The following is a 19,405-nucleotide window of genomic DNA, read 5'->3' on the forward strand; positions in this document are numbered from 1 at the left end:
TCTGGCTGCGCCTTCTAGGGCTGCCGGGCAGAGTTTGGCTGTGTAGAGATGAAGGTATTGCTAAACCCTGCCTGTTGCAGATCTTCGCCGTTCAGAGGCAGCTCTCTAAATGCCGGGATCGTTCTGTGCTACTAAAGCGAAGAAGTTTACTGTCCTGATTGTGTATTTATTTTTAAGCAAGCCATCGCTTCTGTACCAAAGCAGCCGGCACTGTAGAAGGATTGGTTTTAGCAGGGTTCAGCACCCGCTGTGAGTTTCTCACATTTAGTGAGAATGGTAAATTACAAATCAGACTTCACCCGCGGGAGAAGTTTCTTTGAGGCTGCCCTCACAGTTGGGTTATTTTGTCCTCTTTTGGAGTGGGGAGTGCAAGGAATTTTATTTTTTATTTTAGTTTTTGCCTGTTTAAGGAAAATCGTGACTCCCAAGGGAGAAGAATTTTGAGTAGTTGGAAGATTCTGCCTGGCAGTAGAAGATCCAAAAGTATATGAGGAAATTTTGCTTCCTGATGCAATCAACAGCTGTGGTGCTTTCAAAAGAGCTTGAACACAAAAGAGAAAATCTTCTGTACCTCTCAGAGACTGTGGAAAGGTGTTTAAATAAAGTGCCTGAAAAGTGTTAAAATAAGGTGCCTGAAAAGTGAATTTTCAAATATCCTAAAGATGGTTCCTGATTAATTCATTGAAAGTGGATGCTAGCAATAATTACATCCCTGTGACTGTACATGGCACAGAACAGGGATGGTTGTGTTAGCATGTAGTGGCCGTTTAATTGCTGGGCATGTGGAAATTAATGTAGAAGTAATTTAACTTTCTAGGCATGGAAAATAGTCTTTTCCAAGAATTTGCAAATAGCATTCAGTAAAAGTGCAGTTAAGAATGTGGCTAATTTTTTACACAGGAAGGTTTCTTGCAGTGTGAGGTGTGGAATGAAATTTTTATGTGGTGGAGCTGAAGTGTTCTGCTGTCTCTACATCCGTAAGTGTGGTGGATGGGACATTGGGGATGCCCTTGCTGACTGCTGAAGGCCTGCTCTCTGCTGTGGGGCTTTGGAGCTTGCTGTGTTTCCTGGGTGTGATTCTTCCTCACAAGATGAGCCACACTATTTCCTATCCCAGGGAATGGTTTGAAAAGAAGCCAGAGGGTCTGAGGAGCACATGTACACAAACTACAAAGATGGAGATGAAACAATGGCAAATGATGGTGTGTTGCATTTTAAAGGAATTTTGTCAGGGAACATGTTATGTATTTAAAGTAAATTGTGGTTTTCCTGTCATGTGTGACAGATCATGTATATTTTTATCCTAGTTTATTCACTTTGCGTACAGCCATTCTTAATAAGGCAATTCTCTGCCATGTGTGGTGAATTTGCATCCACAGAGGAGCAGAACACACAGGAGTGGTTTTGAATATTATCAGATGTTTACAATGATGTGGAATTAAAAAGGTCTGCAGGGAAGATTTCTCTGACAACTTAAACAATACTTGAGCTCCTCAAAACGAGTGTGAAGAGCCTGAACATTGCCTGTCCTGTGTGCCCAAGGGCCTGAGCAGACACTGTGATTGCAGAGCAAAGTCGTGACTCAAGTGTGTGCTGCTCATTGCCATGTTTCGGTCTCATTCACAGCACCAACACAAGCCAGCATACCCAGGCTGTAGTTCTGGAAAGACAAAACATTCTCCGGAGCTACACAGCCACTTTTCCTGGACTGTAAATCCTGAGCAGTGTCCACACGACAGGCAGAACTCCCCTGGAGTGGAGAGTATGCTGGGTGTCCAAGGGGGATGCTGTGACATGCCAGTGCCACAGCTTGTCAGTGGCATTTGTTCTCTCCATTTATGTTTGCTGCTGCAAAATTTTATGGAAACTTGAGGTGTTTTAATAGGAATTCATGTTACTATATGAAACTAGAGTATTCGGTGTTGAAGGATGCAGCCCCTGATTTTGAGCAGTCTGCGTTGCATGAATTTTGTTCTTTCCTAGAAGGGCAGAAAGGGATCACCAAAATTATACCTCTTGTCTGTTTTACGCTCTTCTCCAGGCAGAAACTATGCTGTCTTAGGCTTAGTGTGGAGCTCAGTAGATTTTTCTGTTATAGTTAGGGCTGCCTTTTACCCAAGTGTCTAAGCAAAACTGTACTGATAGTGATTACTTGCAGAAATATAATTACCCTCTTCCTGTTAGACTTTTGTGTTGTAATCTTATTCCCTCTGGTCTTTTGAAGGGTTTTTAATAATTCATTTCTGCAGTTGTATTACAGTACATTATTATTGCAGCATAATTCCTCTCTCCAGTAACTAAACAAGTATTTAATATGTATATGAAAGAAGTTCAGTTTCTCTGCTTTGATAATCCAATGCTTCCCCATTGTTTCGTATCTTACTGATGCTGATGGCCTACTTTTCTTTAACCTCTGTACACTAAGTGATGCTATAGTGATGAAGTAAAAAACTTCCTTGCATAGTTTTAAATCCAAAACCAGAAGTCTTTGGTCTAGCATGGAATTCAGCAGTTAAGCCGCAACAAATTAGGTTCAAGACATCAGGCAGAGGCAAATTGCACAGTGACAGCAAATGAGTAAGTTTTCCTTCAGGCATTGGATTTGATTATTTAATTAATTGTGCTGAAAACCACAGAAATGGGGGCTGGTCTTGCAGCATTCTCTGCTAGTCTGACTTTGCTAGCCATATGGAAGTCCCTTGTCTGGGAAGTCCCATATTGGGATATGGTACTTCCCAGAAGTCTCACAATTTAACATTTGCAGATATGCTGTATTTTTTGGTGTTTCTTATCTCTTCTACCTGTATTTTTTTTCTTTTCTGCTTCCCTGTAGAGTGTGAGGAGGCTTGGGTTAGCTTCAGCTGCTGAATTATCAGGCATCCAGCACCTTTTTTGCTGTCCACAGGCAGTGCAAATTGCAGGCATGAAGGTGTGCACTGAGTTTCCAGTGTCTCAGTCCCCTCAATGGACAGGGGCAGATGTCTCTCAGAACCTGTGGTAGGCATTATTGTCCTTGTTGTCAAGACCTGGCTCTGTCTGTGAAGGCCCAAAACCCCACTGCTGTGGCTTGTCCTGCAAATGCTCCAAGTCACTGCAGGCTTGTGTACAAAGAAATCTGTTGTGTAAGAGAATTAGCTTACTTCTGAAGTAGAGGTGCTGCTGAAACTAGGCCAGATTTCTGATGTAGTTCTATATGTGCTGGGAGGCTGGGGACTTTGTGTGTTTTGTTTTGCTTTCCTTTCAGTTGGAAGTGTTTCAGTGCATTTGTCTCAGGGGTCCTTGGCCTGAGGAAACTCAAGCAGCCACGTCTTAAACTGCAGCTAATGAGGGCAGCTGAGATGTGCTCCTTCCAGAAGGGGATGAATCCAGACAGCTGCATGCTTAGGCAGGATTTTTCCTCTATGACTTCGAAGGTACAGGCAATAGAGGGAGAAATGCTTCTAAAAGGATTGTCTAACTAGACCTAGCCTGGAAGCAGCTGGAACAGGCTAATTGCTTTGTTAAGCAGCTTAATTAATGAATGAGGTGTAGTCACTTTATGTGTGAGTGGCTGGGACTTTGGGAATGAAGAGCAACTCTGGGTAAAGAGGAACTGGACTAATGCGTGCCATCATAACTTCTTTTTAATTAAATGTGTTCAGACTGTCATTTCTTGGGTAGAATTCAAGTATCCCAGCAGATCTGGCCCTTAGGGTATGAATTCTTATGGATTGTGTTTTACATGGATTTGTGTTATTTGCATGGGGCTTTTGCGTTTCACATTAATTTAAAAAAATAAAATTTGTTACAGCTGGTGTTTCTTCTGTATCTTCTTCCCTGCTAGATTCTGAGAAGTGATAAGATTTCCAGTCTTACCCTGCTTGGAACGCCTTATACAACAGAGCACGATTACTTCATTCTCTGCAAACCCTCCTTTGAAATTCTGAAGCTGCAGCTGCAGCAGCTGCTAAAGCTGGTGCTACTGAGATGCTGTTACTACAAATGATCAATTTGTGTTCTCTTCACCTTTGTGTGTTTGCAAGGCTCTCTGTCCAATTTCAGGTGGTCAGTTTTTTGGATGTGTGAAGATCACACTCCTTGATCAGAGTATCATGTCCTGGAGACCTAGGTCATGGAGGGTTCCCAAGCCCTTTGGGATTGGGAGAGGGGGGTGTGCATGACAGTCAGTCTTTTATATGAATGGGGACAAAATGTTTGAAAAGAAGAATGTTTAGCTTCTAAACTGAGTGTTACAATGGGAGAATGGAAAGCCTAAATGAGGAATGTATTCCATAGTAGTCAGCGCACTGCCTGTCAGTAGGATGTTGTGGTGAGTTGCTCTCACTTCTGATTTTTCCTTTGAATTATATGAGAACTGAACAGGCTAGTACTCACTCTAGTTTTGTTTCTCCCCACCCCCGCCCTTTCTCTCAGAGCAATTTGTGAAGACTGTGCCAGAATACCACGTGGTTCATCCAGCAAGAGTAGATGCAAGTGGGCATTTTCTTTCTTTTAATCTACACCATCCCATCTCAAGCCTGAGGAAGAAGAGACATCTCAGAAAAAGTGAAAATGTGGTATATTACAAAATTAATCACAAGGAGAAAGATCTGTTTTTTAACTTGACTATCCACATGGGATTTCTTTCCCATAACTACGTAGTAGAAAGGAGACGTGGCAACCACACCAGAGCGAAGATTTCAGCTCACTCAGGAGTTCCTTGCCACTTCCTTGGCACAGCGTGGCAGCCCGGCTCTGGCAGTGGGACAGCAGCGATCAGCACTTGCAGTGGCCTGGTAAGTGGTGTGATCTTTACTGGGGTTTTGGGCTATTTCTGGTGTCATTAGAGCTGAGCTGGTATTTTATGAATATGTCTGCTAAGAAACTGGATGAGCCAGTCTGATGCCCTACTAACTCAGAAAGAATGTTTAATTCTATGGATGTTGTTCGGGTTTTTTGAAGAATCAGAAAGTCAAAAGGTGATGCTGAAGCCCCTTGGCATTTACTTTTAGCTAGATTCTTTTTTTTTTTTGGTGATCTGGACTGAAGGTTTCTGTTAGTCATACAGCTTGAAGCCATCCAAATATCGAGTCATTGCTTTGATTCTATTAGTAGCTGGATTGCCTTACCAATGCATCCGAATATGAGCTTCTGTTCTGTTCTCCTCTAAAAGCAGTGTAGCTCAAGTACACTGAAACTACTCTGTGAATCACACCCATGGATGGTAGGTTGGGAAAACGCAGTTGTTTCCTTATGAACTGCACTGCAGCTTCAGATATAAATGATAGATTAGATGCAACCTTAGCCAGAGCTCTGAATTCAAGTGTTAACCATTGCTAGGCGCCTTGTGTCCAAGAGCACTTCTAAGGCTGGAGCTTGAAGTTGAATATTTCAGTGGTTCACACTGAGAAAAGGAGATGGAAACCTTTTCCATGCTGTGTGGCTTTTAATCACAGCCATAGCTTCGGTTTCTGTTTGCGCTAGAGCATGAGGCTGAGAATGCCTTTCTGGAGGGGAAGAAGGAACAAACTGCCTGAGTGGGAAGGGGATGTAGCAAGGTGTGTAAAGTGGCATGTGTGATGTGTGAGAGGCAGAACCCAAAGGGTTTGTGGAGTGTACAGGCAGAGGTGATGGTGAAAGGTGTGCAGCATGCACATGCTCTCCTGCCTTGACTGCACGTGCCTGGAATGTCAAATGACAATGTTTGAGAACCCCTGAAGCAGGGGACTGATCCTTTCTGGCCAACACATCTCAAATCTGCAGCAGGCTGGGGTTTGATGCTTCAGTTCTGAGCCTGAACGCCAGGGTGGGTAAAGTGTGAAGTGTAACCTTTCCCTGCTGACCTGTCAGTATCAAGGTGTGTTCCTTGCTGTTGAGCTGTGTGAAGCTTTCAGAAACCATGGAAAGTCTTCTGGCAGTGTGTAAGAAACAACATGAAGACAGTGCTGGTATGTATGAAATAGGAAACTCTGGAGTTTTCGGAAGTGCTGATAACACATTTGGCATGTTTCCTGGAGAAACAAACCATTGCTTGAGGGCAGAAATTTCAGTCCCACAGGTATGAAGATTCATGCATTTTATTTTTTAAGTTACATTTCTGGTGGGAACCAACTGATCAAAATTTCTCCAAAACATCTTTTGGTCATACAGGGTCAGTAAATAAAAGAACATACGATGATACAAGTAGTTCTTTTGGTTGTTTTGTTTTGTGCTTTACCAGAATGTCTTTGTTATTTTTCAGTTGGATGAGAGCTTGAAAATGTGGTGCTCGATCTTCATTATATCTTTGGAAGTATTTAGTCTGCAACAAGAACTAAAAAAAATACAGTTGGCATTTTAAATTCAGCTTGGTAATACCTTCTAAAGTTATCCTTTCATATGTGTTACAAACTTTTTTGACTTTGATTTTCATTTGGAGGTTTTGAAAGAGCACTTGTATCAGAAAAATCACTGTTGAGGTTTTCTGTTCCCAGCCTGCCCCAAAATGAAACTTTGAAAATATATAATCACAAATTAATTCAGGCTGAATAAATGAATTTGCCTCTGGATAAAAACATGATGGTTTTGATGTGATGATTTTTGAAGTACAGGAGTTGCTGCTCTGAAGAGGTTGCAGTAAGAATTGGGTCTGTATCTTGATCCTCCTGTGTGCCACAAGCTAGGGAAAGGTGATTTAGCTTGCCTTTCCCCTGAAAGCTAATTCCAAAAGATCTAGTGTCACATGAAAACATCTATTGATGAATAATTTTGTCACCTATGAAAAATGAAATCTGATTTTCATAATAAAAACCTAACATTTCTGAAACTTTTTTTTGTTTGTGGTTGTCTCCACATTTCAGAGTTCAGAGTTGATTTATTTTCATCCTGGTGATTCTCAATTTTTTGCTCTTCATCATAAGGTCTATTTCTGTCTTTTTTTCTTTCTGGGATGACTTGTGTTTTTCTATTGAAAATATTTTTTTCCATTTACTCTTGTGAAGAAGGGGAGGAGAATGAAGAACTGAGAGTAAGTAAACACCAGGAAATTAGAGAAACTTGCTTCAGATACTAAAGTATCTGAGGAGATGAATAGATGATGGCATGAGGAGAAATGACTAGCTTGTTTGCTGTTGTAAAACTGTGCTGATGTGCTCAAGCCTCATAACCCAGGAGCTGGTGGAAACCAGTCAGTAATCTTAGCTTTCAAGTACTGGGAGCAGGAATGTTAGTGATGCTCCTTCCCTGATGCTGTTTGGTCTTGACACTTCAGGTTCATCATCAAATGAAAGCCTATTGTGCTTTTGTTGCTGAGGCATTTTTTAATAAGCTCAGTGAAGCACCAATTTACCATGGTAATGAATGACAGGAAACTCTGTGATCCCTAAACTTCATTTTTTTTGCTTTCTTAGTCATTGGAGCTGGTGAAAAAATACAACTGGAATGTACTGATTTGATTAAATAAATATGTTTTATGGAATATCCTCTTGGTTGTCATTTTTAGTGTCAAATGTTGCATTATTATTTTGTAATTCTTCCCTAGTGAATTTCTTAGAATATGTCCACTCCAATTTTACAAATGGTGGGCTGAATTGGAACATAATAAAATCCTAAAAATGCCTGTGGGAGAGTGTTCTAGAGTGTTCCTAGTTCTAGTCCTCTTTGTGGAATAACTTCTCATTTTGAGTCTGTTTGGTTTGTATTTGACAGTTTCTGATATTCCAGGACAATAGTGGTGTATAAGAACCAAAAAGAGTTTGCTGTAGGTTTGTGTTTGTCTTAAAAATCACTCACATAGTGCACTGAAAACAGAAAATCTAGAAATGTATTTTCATCTCCCTTTCATTTTAACTTTGAAATGTATTCCTACTTCCCTTGGCATTACATAGGCATTGCTGATGTATTTTTTAATGTTCACAAAATGGCCTGCAAAGGAAATATCAGAGTGATAGATGTGAGATATGAGAACTGGTGGTACAGTCTTTGTGTGACGTTGTTCTTTAAAAAAAAAAAAGTAACTGTGTCTCTGTTTTCAGAAGTATATATGGGGAAAAAAAGATTCATAAAGGAATTTGATCAGGGCAAGGGGATACAGAGGATATTTATCAAGAGATCTGGAGGAAATAAGATGTAATTTCCAAATAAATTTTTTCTTACACCTTGTGAAATCTTAGTTTCCCTTCCATGATAGATTGATCATGACCTTCTTAGCAGGTTGAAGAACATGATGCTGTAATCTCTGTCTCTTCCTCTATGGGTCAGTTGCTTAGTAAAGTCTTTTGCACTTCTGAGCCATTTTGAATAAGGCATTTGTTAACATGGGCAGAGTGAGACAGCCCTCACTGTTTATTTTGGGTCACAGTTGGATGAGGGAATCCCGGTGGGGGAGTCACTACTGGAACACAAGAAACATCAAGCTGTGGCACTTGGCAGGGGAGCAAACATGAAATCACTTAGATACAGGAAAATTTCCAAGATGAAGTAAAGGAAGGAATTGATTTATTTTTATATCTTTGAGTGAAAATGATGTTTGGATTGGCTGTCTTGGCAGTCTATTTAGGGCACTCTTCTAATAATGCTTTGAGTTTTCGCAGTGCCTTTCCACAGAAGGCTGCAATGAACTTTCCCAATACTAATTTCTTAATTGTCATTTGTGTGCTAGTGCTGAGGATCCCTTGTGTTGGAGCAGTGGTGTCAGCTTGTCCTCTCAGTAGGGCTGGGAGCGAGCAAAGCCCAGTGAAGTTGAATGAATATCCTGGGTTTGTATGCACCAAGTCCTACAGAGCTGGGAAGTGAATTTTCCTCTGATAGTCCATCCTCTTCATTAGGAACAAGGCCCCCTTTTATCCATCAGTAACACAGACATTGTTTATAGTATTTTTAGATGACAGAGCATTATTAAGGCTTTGTTTCCTTGACACTTGTTTACAGAGCAGAGATGTCAATCAACAGTTGCTCTGGGGGGGATGCATTCATCTTCAAAGGCATTAGCATGGTAAAGGGAGGAGAGTGGAAGGATATTAGTATGGAAATCTGTGCCCGTGTATCTGGTAAACTCCTGGCCATACAGGGCCTGTGGGCAGATCCCGCTTTGGCTATCTCCAGCTAGTCAGAGGGTTGCCTCTGTCCTGCTGGACATCACTGTTTTTAAGAAGTGCTGGGTGCCTTTGAAAAGATTTTTGAAATGTTTCCCCCACCTCCATTCTCTCTGTGCTGGGCCACAGTCAGGGCAGACCTTTGTAGACCTTTAATTGGTGGCTGTATGACTGTTCGTGTAGCAGCTGGTAGGAGATGCTCCAAGTGGGACCTCTCTGGGCACGTCTTTGTCTATCCTGACACCAGTGACAAACTTGTCACTGAAGTGGAATGGTGACTGAATTCTGCTTGAATGTAACTGTTCTCTGTTGCAGGATATCACTGTTGTATGAAACCCAGAATGAGCTCTGGTACTCATCCAGTTCCACCTGTCTTCTCAGTGTAGCTTTTATCTTTTGCAGACTTGCATCAGTTTGGGGGAATTCACCTGCTACATGCCAATAAGCTTTTCTAGTTAATGTGAGATGCTGTTTTTATGTTGACCCACGTGTTGCTGTCTTATGATCTGTCCCAAGTTGAACAATTCTGTGCAGGTATCATAAAAATATTTTAGTGATAATGGGCTCTGTGACAGATAGTGGTCTAATACTGCTGTTTAGACTGTCCTCTCCTGTAGATACAGAAAACAGCCTTCAACATGTTGGACTTGGTTTTTTCCTTAGATGAGGTTTGAGAATAAAATAATCTTTAAAACAGTTTTATAATATTTGTTCTAAAGTAATGGAAGACTAAAATGTCTTGCTAAGCTTATAATACATACTTTTATCTGCTTCTGTATCTCCCAGCATTTGAGCTTGTTTGATTACTGACCATTTGTTTGCTAATCCGTTGTTAAAGGTAGTTACCAAGGTTTAGCAAAGCTAAAGAACTACACAATTCACTCCTATAGCCCAGAAAAATAACCGTGTCTTTTTATTCACTTGTAGTACACATGCAGCTAGTAGAATTGTTCCTCTTCCAATGGAAGTGTATTTTGATTATTAAAAGTGGCAAAATATATGGCAGTGAGAAGACTGTTATGGAAAGGGGGCATGTAATGTTTTCCTCACTGAAACTTTTGACCGCCTGAAATTCGATTCAGTGCTGATCCCTGACCTGTGACAGGCACACCCAGAACACATTTGGGCACATGTGCTGTTTAGGTGGCTGTTTTAATTTTATGAGTTGAATTGTAATGTATTCCTGTAGTGCTTCCTGAGATACACTAATTCCATTCTGTGAACATGGCTTCTGGGAGACAAAACCAGAAGTTCTTCAGGGATCTCCTGCTCTTCTCTCATCTCTCCTTCCTTCCTCTGAGACAGTCTTCTTGTCTTTTCCCTGAGGGATGGTACTGGGTGGGTCCTGCTTGTGTTTGGAAGTATGGCCATATCTGCTTCTCTGCCAGTGGTATCTCCTTACTTTGGTGTCAGTGGCATCTCCACTGCGTCCTCTTTTGGTTTGTCTGGCAAAGGATGATCTGGTGGAACCAAAATGTAGGAATATGGTGTTTGGAGAGAGGCAAGAATGAGGTCAAGCTGCCAGCATTTTCCTCAGGGATGGGAATTGCTCCATGGCTGGATACCATGGGGCTTCCACAGTCTGATTACTGCAATTTGACTTGTTCTGGCAATCCTAAAGAAGGAAAGAGCTGCCAACTAACCTGGTTGTGTAGCTGCTGTACGTCTCTTCTCACATGCAGTAGTATGGAAAATATTGCAAGTAGAAAAATATACACTGAAAGTAAATGCAGTTTTTGCTGTGCATCTGTTCTTTGTCGTGCTTGGTTTGCCTTGTTTCTCCATTATAGTAATAAATATCTGGGTATTCTCCTTGACTGACTAGTGTTGTTGTTGTGTTGCATAGTTTTGTTTTTCTTTTCGAAGATGATCCAAAGGCAGGGTGTGTGGTGGTCTGTGGGGGTCTACCCCCATCCCCCAATAGATTAATCCTTCAAACTTTCATTAGTATTTGCTGCAGTACTTTAACATCCATCCCTTTCTTTGTGTTTAAGCTTCAGCTATCCATCTGCCAGCTCCCTTCCCCCAGTCTTTTGTCTGCAAAAATACTCTTAATTGACAGGTCAAACGAATCTCATCAGCGATCTCAATACATGAGAATCTGGCTGTGTCTGTGGCTCCTGCTTTTGGCCTTGTCACCTTTAACCAATATGAAGTTGTTAGACCAGAAGCTGGGTCTGACCGGAGCTTTTATAACATTGTGTTACATTTCAGTGGAAGAGTCATTACATTCAGTGTTACATTCAGTGGAAGAGTGGGGTAGGTTAAAAAAAGGATTAGTCTTTGTGAGCTTGTGTGGATGGAGTACTCAGATTTAGAATGCTCCTTCAAGATAATGATTTTTTGAGAATATGAAAGGATTACTCTTATAAGGTAGTTTTAAGGAATCTTAATCTCTTGCTTAAATATATATCTATATATTTGCTAATTATTTAGGAATAATGTTCATGTGCAGAGCTGTCAATCATCTTTCCAGTTTCCATGAGCCTTTGTAACCAATCTGCTATGTCATGATTTCATTACTTTGGTGTCTTTTTACAAAATGTTTATGTTTACTGAGGGAAATCTGTGAGATTCTGACTTCAGGTTCAGGATGCAGAAGTGAAAAATATGCATAACATCTATTTTGCTTTGATTCTTAATAATGTAAGGTTTGTAAAATAGTCTGTTCTTTATTTATTTTAATATCTTCTATTATCTTTGGAAGTTTTTGTTTCATTCTCTGAAAGAGAAGTGTAGGCATCAAACCCATTAAGTTCTTAAGAATTTTGCAGGTGAAGGTGAGAACTTTTGATCAGTGAAATGATGGATGTGCGCACTCAGCTTGGCCAGTGGCTCAGCGCAGCTCTAAGTTGTTACTGAGTGAGGTGCAGTCCTGCCCATGTCCCTGCTGATGGTGAGGAGCACTGAGAGTTCAGGAGAGATTGGACGAAATTGCTTGGACTGGGGAAATGGAGCACATGTGAGAAGCAAATCTGTGAGGGACCAAGGCTTTGATAGTTCTGCTGTTCATATAACTTTTTCTTCTTTATTCCATTTTCACAATGGCCTCTTCAATTCTCTTTGTCTGTCAGAGAGGAACAGCTGCAGTCTCTGCACAGTGTCAGCATAAGGACTTGGTTATATGTGCACAAACATCAGACACACACACATGCAAATCTGTATTCATACATGTAGCTCTGTCACTGCAGAACAGCTGCACTGCAGCTAAAGCTATTGGGTTCAGATCTATTTGGTGTGCTGAGAAGGTTTCTGTCCTGCTGTATGTATTTCTTGTTACCACACTGTGGCCAAAAAAGTTGTTGTGTTTGTTTTTTTTCCCCCAAGATTCTGGTGCTTAACAATGTACTTGCCCAACTCATTTCTTAATTGCAACAGCATTTAAGTATTTAGTGATTTAGTCTAGGGTATTTTGTTGCTTTATATACACACTGGCTTCAGGTGTGCTCTGGAGAAGGACAAGCATTAAAAATGAGTGAGTAGTCATGAAAAAGCTTGTGGTCTTAGTTAAACAATGTCTGTGTTTAAACTTGTTCATGGTGTGTTCCAGTTCTCATGGCAAACAGTAGATCCCTAATAAACTGCTTGTGGATGCATGGAAAGCCCAAGAGTAGATCTAAACTAATTCTGGTTAGAACTCACAGTAAAGGCTAACGCAGAGCTTTGGGTTTCAAGATTCCTTTTTGCAAATTCACTCTTCCCTCCCACCCTCTTTTGAAATGTATATATTTGAAACAAACGCAGTTTTAAATGATCAGTCCGAACTTGAATATCTACTGATTTTTATGCAGTGTTAATTCTGTCTGTTTCCTTATCTAGAACAGTCATTGACCAAATCTGGTCAAAACCATAAAAATGGAGACTGTGGATAGGGTCAGTGTCTGTTTTACCCAGCATCCTCTGTCCAACAATGACTAAGTAAATATCCGGATATGAGTAAGAACATGGCAGTTGGCCATCTCTCATTTGGTCATCCTTGCTTCTGTTTTCAACTCAGATCAAATTTTTGGAGGAAAACCTATTGATGTATAAGTATTGCGCATATTATCTGGGCACTGCTTTACTTAGTGTTAGAAATATAAATCTTTACATATTAATTATATACTGAAAATGATTTAGATATATCTTCATTTGTTTTTCACCAGCTTTTTTAATCAGTTTCATTTGATGCTTCCTGGAGTTGTTGTCATGGAGGACACAGTGAACAGTGAAACACTGAGTTTAGTGTTTGAGATTATTTACTCAGTGACATAGTGTATTCCTAATTTTTTTTTTTTTGTTTCTTGGTAATTGCAGACACTTGACAGCTTTGTTGGTCCGCTGTTAAGATTAGTTTGTTACATAGTTCTATTTTTTTTCCTCATGAAAACAGTAGCTCAGGTTCTTTCTGCACAGTAGCATCTAGATCAGAGTCCATATGCTGCTTTTCCCCCTTCACTGTGCAGTGCTGTATGAATTTTCATTCATCTATTAATTACATTTTTTTTCTTTCTTGTCCAGCTGCTCACTCTCAGGAGTTTTCTGACATTCATTGGTTGTCCTTTGTCCTTACTTTAATAACTTCCTAGAGTTTTCTAATATCCTGTATAACAGATTGTAAACTAATTTTTAATCCAGATGTTAAGACAAGGAAATTGGTTGAAGGAGAAAAGCCATAGCCAAGAAGCTTCATTATTAATAAAAAACACACAAAACCCATTAAGTTGCTTTTCCAAATGAATTAATATAAGATTGCTGAATTGCCAACTGTGAGATCTGTCATTTCAGTTGGCTGTGTAGAAGGTAGACAGTGAAGTATCTTGAATGGCAGGGGAGTAGATGGGTAAAATGAGCAAGTAGCGGAGAAGAACTCCGGCAAAGTGACGAGAAAGTAGCCTTTAACTCAAGACATCCCGAACTGGAAGTTTTCCAGAACATCTGAAGTTCAGTGATTCTGTCCTTTTATCTTTGCTCTGTTCTTGCAGCCTTTCCATAAAAATCTGCTTGTGTCTACTGTAAAGGCTCCTGAGTTGGAAGGATCTTTGTTTTAATCCAGTCTGGCCATTTCTGTGTTCTTATGGCACAGGGTTTACAGCAGGTGTTCACCAAGCGAGAGTGTTTTTGCCATATCTGTATTTTAACACAGGTGCCTTCTCTTAAAAGTTGTGTGTGGAGGGGAAAGCAAGAATTGGTTGTTGCTGCCATGAGGCGTAAGAAATTAGTTAAAATACAAGCTCTTTCTGGCTTTGCTTTCTATATGGAGTCTGGATGTCCTTTTTTTGGATCTTCCTCAGTAGATTTTAATGTTTATTAAACTGTTTTTGCCATGGTTATAGACCGCACCAAAATGTTTGAACTGCATTGCCCGCATACTTTGCAACAGCTGTTGTCTTTTTCCGAATAACTTATAATCAAAAAGAGAAACTGTATTTCTTACTACATCATGTCAGTTCAGAGTGGCTGAGTACTTGCTGAGATTTTTAATGTATCTTTATATAATGTTGTTAAGTCACAGCTGGTGGCAGATGCTTGTCAAAAACCAACAGGTGTGTTATAATCCTTTTTTCACCAAAATGCACAGCACAAGCTATTGCTGCTTCTTGGAAGCAGGACCCCAGTCTCAGCTGTCAGAAAAAATGGGATAAATTAGAAAAATACAGGTTTTCTCCTTACACAGAGAACTGCATGTTTCTTATTTTATTGCTAGCTAAGCTACAGAGACAGCATGCCACTTGTTTATCGAATTAAGTGTTCTCTTTCAAATCAGGAAATGGATTTCACTTGGCTTTGGAAAAAAGATCGAAAGTCTGAGAGTAGTAGCAGTTCAGGAGAGAAATGCCAAGGAGTTTTATGAGGCGAAATGACCATTACTGCACCTGTGAAAGCAATCCAACTCTGAGGAGGGAATGAAACAGGAGAGTGTAAATTAGCTACGACTAACCACAAAGCTCCTGCCTGCAGTAGCAATCACTGCCTTCCAGGAAATTGGTAGCTGTCTTTTCAAAGAATATAGATTTTAATATTAGTATTTTTTAAGATAAAATAGAAATAACATTAAATTCATTAAATATCATGCCAGATCATCAGCTACAGTTATTTACCCAGGTGAGGTTTTAGGATATTAAATTTATTTTGCACCAGTATTCTGAATTGCTTTAGTAAGGAATGTTATCTCCAGCCCAGTTGTGTTATCTTTTTGGCCATTTTCTCATAATTAGGACACATCATCTTCTGGCAAGGCAGAAGAGCAGCTTTTGGCATAGTCTCTTCATGTTATGGCTGTGAATGTTGCTTTATATGGTACTATTTCTAGTTAAGTTGATTATCATAACACTTCTCAAGAAATGTGTTCTGTGAAGGACTGAATGACAATTCGATATTTTAAATATAAACAAGCCAAGTTTGTTTATGTCAAGCTTCTTTATGGAGACTGAGCTAGCTGAACTGAGTTGCATTTTTTCATCTTTTACAAATGTTTTGTGTTTCCCCATTACTAAGAACTTCTGTTCTTTGAACTATAAAGTCCTATATAAAAAATGAATTGAAAGCCATTATTCATCCAGACAGTCCAGTGTGAAGACTCAAGATGCAGAACATAGAGATAAAGTGATGTACAGAGTCTGTAAGTGGATAAACGGTGCGCGAATTAGAAGCTCAGATGAGAAGAAAACATTAGGCATAATAGCTCAGATTCTCACGGTGGATTTCTGTGAAATGTAGGAATTTGTGAATTGTCCATATACCTCTGGCATTCTTAGCCCTCACACAGGCTATTTTTGTGTACAGGTTAGGAGATCAGAATTATCTAAATTAAAAATAAAGCAAAACCAAAAACTCAAAGCAGAAAACCTCCGCTAACTCAACCCCTCCCCGCAAACCCTTAAGCTTCAACCGGGTTTCTTAGGCCCTTTCTTTTTAATTTCTTAACCTGATTACGGGACAAAGTCTCTTCAGGAGTTTACCCTGAACATGGCAGTAGATTGACCTGTTTATCTGTATAGGATCTGCAGCAATGCCACAGAGAATGGAGCAGTATTCTTCACTGCAGAATTAAATCAGGTCACTAATTTATACTTGCATGGTACATCTACCATTGGCGAAGTGCCACTGTGACATTGCTAACTGGAGTCCTGTGAGGCATTTGGGAACTGCCCATCATCCTCCCCACCCACCTGGCTGCATCCCAGTAACTGGGCTAATGACATCTGGCACGGGGAGTATGTGGTTATTTGTGTGTAGCATTTACTCTTGTGTATTTGGGACGAGTCAAGGGTGCTCATAGCTCTGTGTTTTGGAGCACTGTGTCACTTGGGGTGACACATTGAAGTTTCATGGTATTATTATTTCGTGGAGAAAAAAGACTGTTCATGTGGTCCTTTAAGTCTCTGTTCTGGGGCTACTTTTATTTAGAATTTTCATTGATACTCATGGGACTAGAATCAACTTTGCTCAGGATGCAGATCTAGAAGGTATCATCAGTACGGAGAATGACCAGGATATTGTGTCATTTACCAGGAAGTGGAAGATGTGAAGTTGAAGAAGGGAAAATTCAAGTGTCATAGTGTGGAGTCTAGACTTAGCAAATAATAGACATTTCTATCTTGAAAGCTCATCTGGTATAAGTGTGACGCTAAGACTTAAATATATTTGCTTTGTAGTTTGTGGATTTTTTGGGGAGTAAGTTGTTAGTAGAAGTATTTTACCTTAGAGGAAAAAAAAAGGAAAAAAGATCCTAGGATTTGAGCAGAGATTAAAAAAATATGGGAAAATGTGACTAAAGGTTCACTCAGGATATACCAAGCATTTCTCATGTCTGTTTGAAAAAGGGTAAGAATCTGTGGGAAGTACCACACCTTATTTTACTATTCCCCAGGTGTTTGCTTTCAGCAGTTTTGAGAAATAGGATGGGGGTAAGAGATGTTGGTCTGAGACTGTCCTTTTCTTCTTATGTGAGATTTAGTTTTTGTAAGGTAGAACTGGCAGCTGGATTTGTACATTTATGGTTTCTCTTCTTGTCTTGTTTCTAGCTGCCTGAGTTCTGTTTTGAACACTGGGACCTCAGTGATTTGTGAGGATTCACAGTCTCTTCTTGAAACAAGCAGGCTGATATAAATGGGAAGACCTGGAAAACCAAGAAAACATAAATGAAGTTTTAAATTGTAGCATAAGAGATAAGGTAACAGTGGGAGATGATTTAGGCATACCTGGCACTATATGAAGGTGAGATTTCAGGAAGTCAAGACATCCTCTTTCAGCACTTTTCTGAAATCTGATTGATAAACATCTTGTGTCCTTCATGAGTGGTCTTTGTTCACTTCAACCTTATCTTTCTTCTAAGGATATATAGAATAAAATGAAGATAATACTCCAGGGTGCAATGTATCTGTATTTGTACAAGTCTACATAATGTGATTGATGTAAATAATAAAACCAACGCCTTTCCCAAATACAGCCCTCTGATTACCCAAAAGTTTCCGAACCAAGTGAGACGCTTGTGGGTAACACAGGAAGGCAGGGGAGACGGGAAGTAAAGGAGAGACAGAACTTTAAGACAAGGGAAAAAAAAAAAAAAAGAAAAAGGGCGTTGTTCATGCAGTTGATTGCAGAGTAAAGATCTTGGCAGCCATAAAGTTCCGTTGTCTGGGAACTGTTATGCATGGAGGCTGAGGCGGCGCAGAGTAAGTACATCCAGAGGAGAGTGAGCATGGCAATATTCCTGCAGGGCTTGCTTCAGGGACTGTTTTGCTGTGGTGTAACTCAGCTTTGCAGCCAGGGAATCTGGCGCATGCTGTTTGTGGCAGAAAAAGTTGTTCTGGGCAAAAAGCACGTTTGTAATGAGTTTGTTTCAGGGTGTCCCATCTGCTTTCCTATCTGAGGCATTTCTGCTCCTTAGTATTAAGTGTTTCTCTACTAACCACCACAGGTATACAGCAAGAGAAAAATGAAGTGGGTCCTGAAAACAGGGTTTGCATGAGGACTGTACTCTGTATGTCATCCAATATAATCCTTTAATCCTCAGACTTCTGCCCAGCCTCTTTCCTTTGGGACAGCCAAGGAAAGGTTTCTGGATGGTTTAGCTCAGAAAGGCAGGGGAGTGCATCTCAGTACATTGATGTGAGAAATGTGTGGTGCCCACAACAGCAAGTGCTTTGGAATTTGATCCAGTGAAAGGAAGGAGACAAGTATGAGGTGCAAGCAGGGCTTAGGATGTTTTTATATCATCTTCCTTTGTCCCATTCTGAGACTTACCTACAGATGCAAATACATTTCACACCTGTCCACTGTAAACAGGAAGCCCTGGGATGCCGTGATTGTATCAAATCTTCTTGGCCAGTCTTCATTTAAGAAGAATCTGTAAGCAGACCAGTGAGGGTTACTGCATCATTCAGGCAGGATGCACTAAAGAACATGAGTCCATCATAATTATTTTTATCAATATGTAACAAGAAAAGAATATCTCCTAAATCTTTCCTTTTGCTTTGGTCCTGCTGGAGTTGCTGTGGTATTTTGTATCCATTAGAGTGTATGCTGTCTGAAGCAAATCAACATTTCTGTTTTCATATAACCTTGTATTAAGACCCCTTTTGTCCCTTCATGGCTGACACACTGATGCTGTGTTGCTTTGTGAGTGCAGCTCTTTAGTGTAATGGCAGCTCCCAGGTGTCACTCCTCACTCTGTCCTGTGTGGTGTGGCTCAGCCCTCTCTCCTCTGTTCTTCCCTTGCTCTGGCTTTTGTTGCTCCCTCTGACCCCTGGGTGCAGGTGTGGCCACTACTTGCATGACCTCTCTAGTCCAAAAACAAGGATGGCATTTGATTTGGAGGTAGTCTGGGCACCCCTTTCCCCCTCCAGTGGCATCCTTTTATTCTCTTCAGCAAAGTGCTGTGGTGCCTTTGGGCAGTACCAGGAATATTTGATGGCAGGAGAAGGCTGTTAGAGAGCAGAGGTCCCCTACACTGAGGGAGTGTGGGGATGATGGGGTACAAGTCAGTCTAAATACAGCCTCTGACTCTTGCAATTAGATAGGCTCCAATTACTGCTTTCTGTCTTTTGTTGCTGTCTCCTGGGGTGGTATCCTCGCTTGTCAGCAGGAGTGGGGAAACCTGGGAGTGACTGGAGGTGCTGCCCAGAGTGCCCTGGAGCTCACTAACTCTTTGTCCAAAAGGCTTAATAGTACTACAGTTTCTAAGACTATCATGTATCTTTTTGGTGTGGGTTTCATTAGGGATTCAGATTCATTGCTTTCTCTTGCTGAAGTAAGATAACGTTTCCTACATTGGTTTGTTACATGATCGCAGTGCACCGGAGTTGCAGAAAGAGAAGCCTGGGCATTCTGTGCTTGCGTGCTGAATTCTGCAGTGTAAGAGCCAGATTAAC

At 40.6% G+C, this 19,405-nt stretch overlaps 1 protein-coding gene across 1 annotated transcript in view; it reads left to right on the plus strand.

Annotated features, from left to right (window-relative positions):
* Nucleotides 1-19,405, plus strand: part of ADAMTS12 (ADAM metallopeptidase with thrombospondin type 1 motif 12) — a 144,731-nt gene that overhangs the window by 831 nt on the left and 124,495 nt on the right. The window contains exons 2-3 of the mRNA XM_031063069.1: nt 178-276; nt 4,414-4,775. Coding sequence (XP_030918929.1) covers nt 178-276; nt 4,414-4,775 — 461 coding nt within the window. The remainder of the gene's footprint in view (nt 1-177; nt 277-4,413; nt 4,776-19,405) is intronic.

The sequence above is a fragment of the Geospiza fortis genome, unplaced genomic scaffold (assembly GCF_000277835.1).
Source record: "Geospiza fortis unplaced genomic scaffold, GeoFor_1.0 scaffold174, whole genome shotgun sequence".
NCBI classification, from domain to species: Eukaryota; Metazoa; Chordata; class Aves; order Passeriformes; family Thraupidae; genus Geospiza; species Geospiza fortis.